Below are 8,844 nucleotides of genomic sequence, written 5' to 3'. Positions count from 1 at the left end.
TACGGTGACACTTGCAAGCTTAAACCAAAAATTTCTTTTATAAAGGTATCAATTTATCAACATATGAATGTATTTCAAATCAAATTGGCAAAGTTTATAAAGATTCAAATATGATTAGAATAATTTTGAGTCATTGTGTACATATAGAGTCATGCCCAAATCATAAAACAAATGTTTGTAGTCCTTTAGCTCAAATCGAAGCCATTCATATTGAAAAAGAAAGTAGCTTTACAATAATTTAAAACTTAAAATAATTTAAATAAAATTATAGAAATAAGATAAAAAATCATTTTGAAGGCATTAAAATAAACTTAAATCCATTTAGAATCTTTTAGTAGGTGATTGGAAGTGCCCGAGGTTAGAAACGAGCCCTCGGAATCCAAAATTGATCAAAATAGTGCAATGGGGAAAAATGGTGCAAAATGTTAGAACAATGCTTGAGGTTGCTGACTGCACCATGACATGCAAACACCGAGCAGAGAATTAACACAAAATATATGGATTTAAAAGAGGCTTTTATTGCAAATTCGGCATGTCAGTTGTAATATTTATAGTGTTATAATGGAACACAGAAAGTATTCCAAGGATTGAGCCCAAGAGATTGTCAAATTTATAAGTGTGTTTATCAAGTTAATTACGAGTTAATCTATTACTAATTCTAAATTAACAAATAAAAATACTAAACCAACTTTCTTCCTTTTTATTAAAAACAATCCAAATAGATTGTTTGTCACTCTTAGCTAGTAATCTCCTCTTGGTCTCATCCTAAACTAAAATATATTGCCTAAGCTCTTCTCTTGGTCCCACTTAGGCATATAGGTCCCCTTTCGGTCTCACTATTTGGCACAAATGTATCAAAGTCTTACACGATAGAGTCTTCTCTTAGTCTCATCTATTTAGAGCTTCCACTAGAGGCCTTAATTCTAGTGTAATAACACTTAAACAAACAACTAATCAAGGCATAGATAATACCTCAGGTAAGTAACCCACTCATCAACCAACCAATAAAAACGATTCAACACATGATTAAACTCAAATTTCACACTAGCATTTTAACAAACACATGGTAGACATAAACTAAAAAAGAGAAGAGTTTGAGAAAATGCTTATTAATAGATTGAAATTCATTGAAGCTCAAGAGTTTAATCCCTCTCCATCCACAAGGTTCCAGCAAAAGTGAAGAAACAAAAATTTTACAACAAAAAAAACAAAAAAAAGGAAGAAAAACGAAAACCTAAACGAACCTTATTTTCTAACCTAAGCTAGTCTAGTCACATCGTTGATATAAGTTGACATCTATAGGCAAAAAGTAACATTGATTTTATTAATTTTTTTATTAAATTATTTTGAAATATTGAAATTATGATAGATCATTTTTTATATAATTTAATTTTTTAGTTGAGCATAAAAAAGAATAATATAAAAAATGGTAGCTCATAATTTTATCAATATTTTCAAGATAAATTATTTAAAAAAAAAGAAGAAGAAGAGATTTTGTTTATAAAAGCAAATGAGGCAAGCAGGTAAGTGAAAAGAGCACAGCTTATATCAAAAACATGAAGGGATGAGATAAATATCCAGTGTGAGCTTGATCTCTGCAACAGCTTCAACAAGAGAAACAACAAGAGGAGGAAGTAGAAGATGGGTTTATTAAAAGCCATTGAATAATCAATCTCTTGCCTAGAAAACTAATGTAAAAGTCTTATATAGTTTGTTTCAAATATTTTTATGATAAGTCCATAGTAGAATATATGAAAAGAATAGGATAATTCCTTTTAATTTTATTGATAAACCTCAAGAGTATACATAATACTTATACAACAGTAGTCACGCATGAATAAGAAATATATATAATATATTCCTAAATATATATAATAATATATGATATATTTAGGTATTCCTAAAAGATAATATCTCATAATAATATCCTAACACCCCCTTAAGTTAGAGCATGTAGATCATAAATGTCCAACTTGTTGAGAAGGAATTCAAATTGTGGTTTACCAAATGCCTTTGTAAAAATGTCAGCTAACTGAACGAAGGCCGGAACATAAAAAGGTGCAATTAACCCATTTCGAATTGCATCCCTAACAAAGTGACAATCCACTTCAATATGTTTAGTACACTCTTGAAATATAGAATTTCGTTCCTAAAAATTATGTGTTAAAAGGCAAACAATAGCCAATTCGGAGGCTGACACCACTGCACAACCGAGCAAAACAAAAGATAAGAAGTAAACGACTTGAAGAAAAAAGTAAATAAATAAAAGGAAAACCTAAGCTCTAGATACCATGAAAAGAATAAGGTAATCCCTTTTATCTTTTTCATAGATATTAAAAGTATACATAATATTTATACATTAATAGTCACCTAGGAATAAGAAAGATATATAATATATTCCTAAATATATGCCTAAATAAAATACAATAATATATAATATATTTATATATTTCTAAAAGATAATATCTCATAATAATATAATATCTCCTAATAATATATTTAGTTTTATATATGTTGCTGGAGAAAGAGGAAAAGTATTTTAAATTTTTAAAAGATAAAAAGAATTGAAACTAACTGAAATTGTTACGATGAAAGTCAGTTAGTTCAGGTTCAGTGGCGAATTTAGGGGGCTTGGAAGGGGGCCCGACCCCCTAAAATGAAAAAATTTTCATTTTAGACTTTTAAAATTTTTAAAATTTTAAATTAGTAAAAGCAAAATTGCACTTTACCCCCTAAAATGATAAAATTTTAATCTAATCATTTAAAATTTGTATTTTTACTATCGTAAAAATTATAATTTAATTTTAACCCCTTAAAAACTTTTTAGCTTCGCTCCTATTTAGGCTCCATATTTGAAGTCACCTATTTCAAGGTCCCACCTTTAACTATATTTTCCAAATAATTGACTTTCCAATATATTTTGGTAAATATTTTTTTTTTGTTTCATATGTATGAGAGAGAAAAAAAACTTATGATCATATTTAGTATTATTTTATTTTTACGTTATTTTCTTCATTAATTGCTAATTTTTTTTAATAATCAAGAGATTTAGACATTTTAATTTTTGAAGTTTGTGGTTTCTAATTCAACTTTAATCTTTCTTTTATATATATGTTTTTTATTTAATTACAAATATTCAAGTATGTTTAATATTAAATCAATTTAAGAATCATCAACTAAATTATTTAATTTAAAAAATTTTAACACATTGTTATCTACAAATTTATTTTTGGATAGAAATAGATATAATTACAATGATAGAGAAGAAAACGAGTTTTAGCTTAACAAATAAGAAAAAGGATAAAAGAGAGAGTCACTTGAAGGAAATTTATCTTCTAAACGGTGAGTTTGTATAAATAATATGTTTACATATAATTAATGAAAAAATAAGATAAAATAAATATTATACTATGAAATAAAAAATAAAATAAATGTACGAAATCATATCGTACCGCACCCAACATCACTTTCAAACCCACCCAAAATATCCTTAGTCCCAAGGATGGTTATAAGAAGAGATATTATTTTTTAAACCTGGCGAATATAAAATATAAAGTTAATTCTTATAAAAAATCCACAGTACTATTGAGATGGAAAGGAAATACAGATTAACAAGTTTTAGCTATGTATCTATGACAGTAAGCAGACGACGTGTCGAATTCCACGCCAGCTTCTCCTTTTGTATACACATCCCCAAATCCCATTGCTTTCTTTTCGGATGTCGTAATTTAACAAGCACACCTGGCATGAATATTTCTGCTCCATAACCAACTTAGTCAAGCTTACGAAAAGAAATGAATCAATGATTTGATAGTAACTTAAGAAAGATAAATTTATAGGGTACATCTTTTTATTGGGAATTCAAACGACTTGATTGATGCTTTATTATCTTTCCAGTTCTACAATATTCCTTCACTATTTTTTTTTCTTTTTACTGAAAAGATAGTAAGATGCAACTTTCTTATATTTTACAACTGTGGATCACTTAAACTCCGACCATATTATGAAAACTGTAACGAAATTAGAAATTTGGATTTTACGTGCATGATATTGTTCATAGTCAAAATTCCCATTCGATTTGGCTTCAATACATATCCCGTTTTCCCGACACGTTGGAAGTACTCTCAAATACGCCAACCCCTCCACCTTGAAAATGAAAAACTAGTTCAAGGTGCCACGTTTTGAACTTTGAATTCTACGATTACAAATTATGACCAAATCCAGACTCCAACTACAAAGCCTTATCTCTAGGCCTATGAAATTTTGTAAAATTAGAGAACAATTACAATGAGGTAATTTCAGAAAAAAGAAATACCTATTACAGTTGAATCAGAGAGCTCACCTAACAAAAATAATCAACGTCAACTGCTATAGGCATTAGCCGGAAATAGAACCTTTAAGGCCATTGCATCAGCTATAAACAAACCGAATATACTTTCACTTTAAAACCAAATCATACATACCAGCATCCAATTTGGATAAGTGAAAAAGATTATTACTGTTATGGTTTGAATTTTAGATATGTTGGGTGTCATATTTTTATGATAATCATGTAAACCAGTTAGGTATTGAATTTCTTGTCCTCCTTTCACAAATGATCTGTAACTTTAATATACCAAAAACAAAAGAACAGTAAAATGCAGTACATCGAGTGTGACGTTTTGCCTCTTTCAATTTACATTCCAAATCGAAGTTGCCTAATAAAATGCAGCAGAATATTGAATGCATTCAACTTTAACATTCCCTGGATTGCGGCTAAGCTTTAAACAATTTATTCAGGCAGCAATATTTGAACTGAAATAAAACAGAGCGCACCTGCCGGCGAAAGCCCGCATGAGATTACATCTACCTTGGCAATTATTTGATAATGGAGAAAAAAAAAGAAAAGAAAAGAAAAGGAAGAAACAAAATTTATGATGGCTGTTGTACTTTAGTTTAATTTTTTACCAAGAGCTAGCAGTTTCAGACGTGGTCAAAAGTTGCTCTAAGTAATCAGATCCTAAATCTTCCAACACCACCACATTATTCTTTGCCTGCAAGGACAGCTGCTTTTTGTTTTGCTTGGCCAACGATTTCCTTTGTAAATAATTCCTCTGCTTTAGTTCAATGGCTGGTGAGGCACCTTCCTGGCAGTGGTAATTCATGTTTCGAAGCGATTCTCGGACTGTTTCAATGGGAAAATTGAGCACTGCTTTGTGACCCTGTGTCGATAAAGCTGCTTGATCATAAGCTAAAGCAGCTGCCTCTGCACTGTCGAACGTTCCAAGCCAAACCCGCACGCCACGCCGAGTTGAATCCCTTATCTCCGCCGCGAATTTCCCCCACGGTCGCTTCCTTACACCTCTATATGATTTTTCCTTGTTTGGTTCTTCTTTTTCTTCTCGTTTCTTGGACCTGGAATGATACAATCCACAGGAAGCAGAGTCTGATGTTTCGGTTGACCAATCATTATAAGAACGAGAGGTGCTCTGTTGAGGAGGAGACAAGCTTTTGGGGTGTAGAATATCGTCGAATGAAAGGAAATCTTGGTCGAAGAAAAGCTTATTATTTGACGAGAAACATTCAAGCAAACTTCGTGGAGATTGAAGCAACATGTCCGAATTTAGAGCTTGAAGGAAGGAAGGATTCATAGTTTGGCTCAACTTTTTTATTCTCACTGACTTTATGAATTATGTTGTTCGGCTTTGTATTTGTATTGGGTTTTCTTGACAGAAAGCACAACCGAGAATCTCCCATGAAGCACGTTAATATTATAACAATGTGATGGGAGCCTCAACTATCAATTTTAGTTAGTTAGAATCCCTATTTTCCTAAGCAGTGCTACACATACTTTTCAATATAACTAGTTTATAAGTCATTGCATGCTATTAATTTTTAAATAATATACAAATTTAAAATTATATAAGAAAGTAAGTTATAATATTAATTTTGAAAAATAATAAAATTAAGTATTGCAATATAACATAATTATAATAATAAATACAAAAGATATTTATAAAAAAATTAATAAACATATTTAATAATTGTGACTAAAAAATAATTGTTAATAATTAATTTTTTTTCGAAATAAACCCACAAAATATTTTTTTCTTGAGTGCTTACTTCTCATAGTATAGACAACTTATTTCATCATCAATTAAGATAGATAAAAAAATTGATTGTTTTGAGAGTGCTTACTCCATACATTGTAAATAGCTTACCTCATCATCAATTAAAACAATTTTCGGTCACTCTCTATGTCATTATTGTTCAATTTTGATTTAATATTGTCTCTTCGAAGAACCTCTGATTTAATGTTTCATTCCTTTTTATATAATTCTAATATTTTAATGCTAACCATCTCTATTTTTATTGATAATTTTTTAAATGTTAATTGATTGAATATGACTAATCACTCCGTCCTATTTATAAAGTTAAACATAAATTTTAAGTGGCATATAACTTTAATATTAATTAAGTAATAATTAAACTGCTTGGAGTTTTATTTAAATAATAACTCTATTTACATTAATAACACAACTTTTATTTACGTCAAATTTTTCTAAATAATTTTGATAACTTTATTGTTAATAGTAGTTTTAATCTAAAATTTTGATAATTTTATTGTTTAAAAATTACCTAATTTACACCTAATTATTAAGCAAACTTCAATAAAAATCTTAAGATTTAAAACCGATGTAAAAACTGAAAGAAAATTTAATCAAAAATATTTTTAGGATTTTGAAATAAACCAAAATCAAGATAAAATGAAATAAAGTTCCAAAATTTTTAAAGATTATGAACTCGAATAAAATTAAATTCAAATATTTTTTTTGACATATTGCAAATTCTATGACAACAAACAATGGTGATTATAATTTAGAAGCTATAAATTAAAATAAATTTTAATTTTAGGTTATATGCATTATTATTTTTTAAAAAAATTATGCTTAATTTAAGTTTGTGTCACTTTAAGTTATTTATTTAAATCATTTTAGGTTGAATTTATTTTAGGTTTGGGCGTATTTGAATTCGAATTGGACAAGTTCGGGTTGTTGACCTTTTATAATCAAATCAAGTTAGATCAAGTTTAGATACAAGTTGATTGGGTCAACTTTAGGCTTGAGTAAGAATTGATAGGTCTAGGGTGACAAAATAATATACAAAATATATTTATAAAAAAATTAATGCTAAGAACTAATAAGACTTTGGTTGAAATAATAAAATTAAAAGTTTTGAAAATGGTAATGTCTTATGTTCAAATCTCACCATATACCTTTTTAAACTTCTTCTAATTTTATAGATTTTATATAAAATGATAAACATATCCTTATAATATATTGGTAGTGAAGCTTTTTAATTGATGCATAAAAAATAAAAATAAATAAATGATACACATGTTCATTTTTAACCCCATTTAATACATTAAATATTAATTCATATATAAATAAAGGGATTAGATTATGTCAATTATGGATGAAAAATATATTTATATAAAAATTGATGTAAAATAAGAATGTGGTTTTGATTGTGATAGTATGGTTGATTTGTTTGAAGTTAATGTGTTTAAAATTTACTGAGTTTAAATTATGCAACATGAACACCTTGCTCACTACATGAGTAAAAAATAAAATTATATAATAAATATATCTATAAAAAAATTGATATAAATACTAATTTAAGCTTTGATTGAATGAAAAAATTATATATAGAGACAGGAGATCAAATCATATTATGTGTATATTTTAAAATAATACAATTAACCTTATAAAACCTAACTCATTAAAAGATTCAATAGTAGAACCAATCTTGAATTAAGCTGTCTATTTTGGATGAACCTTCGAGGTGATAAATAATTACCAACATAAGCTCTTAGATATTTTTTTGGGCAGTTTGGGGGGAGGCTATCGATCTGCAATAGTAAGAGCTAGGGTTAGCATAGACTAATTCTAGCTTTTCCATAAAAAAAACCTAAGTAGCCAAAATCTATACGATATAAATAGGGTTTGCAAGCTAACTTTTGGATACAGAATACTCAACTTTAGGATGAATTCTCAAAGATTTTTGCTAAATTAGAAACTTCGTCAGTAGTTTATGCATTCACTATGTTATTATAATCCAAGTTGTTTTTCTGCATGTGCACCTCTATATAATTTCACAGACTGCAACTTTTTTTAACCCCACAAAAAAAACATGCATGCGTTCTGCGATGAAGACAAAATTATCATAAAATATGTACAAAATTATCACAATATATGGGAAGTGTTGTTAAAGAAAACACTCACTAAACAAGAAAATTCTATATATATTTTTAATGAATACACATCTTATTGAAAGATAAAAGCTATATTTATAAATACAAACAAAATTTAAAAAAAATTGAAACCAAATTTAAATTTTGAAAATAAATCTTGTTACAACTGTGCATATCTTTACTGATTCCTAGTAGATTCTTAGACATAACTTTCAACATTTCTCCTTAACTCAGAAGATGCAACACCTAGTCTTTTTCGTAGAAACTCAAATCTTGGTCTAGAAAGAGCTTTAGTTAAAATATCTACAATTTGACTTTTGGTATTGCAGTAGACAAGTTATAGTTCTCCTTCCTTCTAAGCCTCCCTCAGAAAGTATAATTTTATTTTCAAGTGCTTTGTTTTTCCATGAAAAAACAGATCATTTGCAATGGATATAGCAACTTGATTGTTTATGACCACCTTAGTACTCAGTTCTTCATATATAAATTTGTTAGCAACTTCTTAAGCCATAAAGCTTGATTTACGGTTGTGGCAGTAGCAACATACTCTGCCTAGCAGTGGATTGAGCTACTATGTCTTGCTTCATTGCACACCATGAGAAAACACCGTA

The 8,844-nt window shown here is 28.5% G+C and overlaps 1 protein-coding gene across 1 annotated transcript; it reads right to left on the bottom strand.

Moving 5' to 3' along the window:
• Positions 1 to 4,723: 4,723 nt before the first annotated feature.
• On the bottom strand, positions 4,724 to 5,764 carry LOC107956847 (ethylene-response factor C3). Its single transcript, XM_016892345.2, has one exon. It carries the CDS (start codon positions 5,628 to 5,630, stop codon positions 4,944 to 4,946), a length of 687 nt encoding a protein of 228 aa, XP_016747834.1. The 5' UTR covers positions 5,631 to 5,764; the 3' UTR covers positions 4,724 to 4,943.
• Positions 5,765 to 8,844: the final 3,080 nt, after the last annotated feature.

Source organism: Gossypium hirsutum, chromosome A07 (genome assembly GCF_007990345.1).
Source record: "Gossypium hirsutum isolate 1008001.06 chromosome A07, Gossypium_hirsutum_v2.1, whole genome shotgun sequence".
Classification (NCBI taxonomy): domain Eukaryota; kingdom Viridiplantae; phylum Streptophyta; class Magnoliopsida; order Malvales; family Malvaceae; genus Gossypium; species Gossypium hirsutum.
This window is presented reverse-complemented; position numbering and strand designations above follow the sequence as displayed.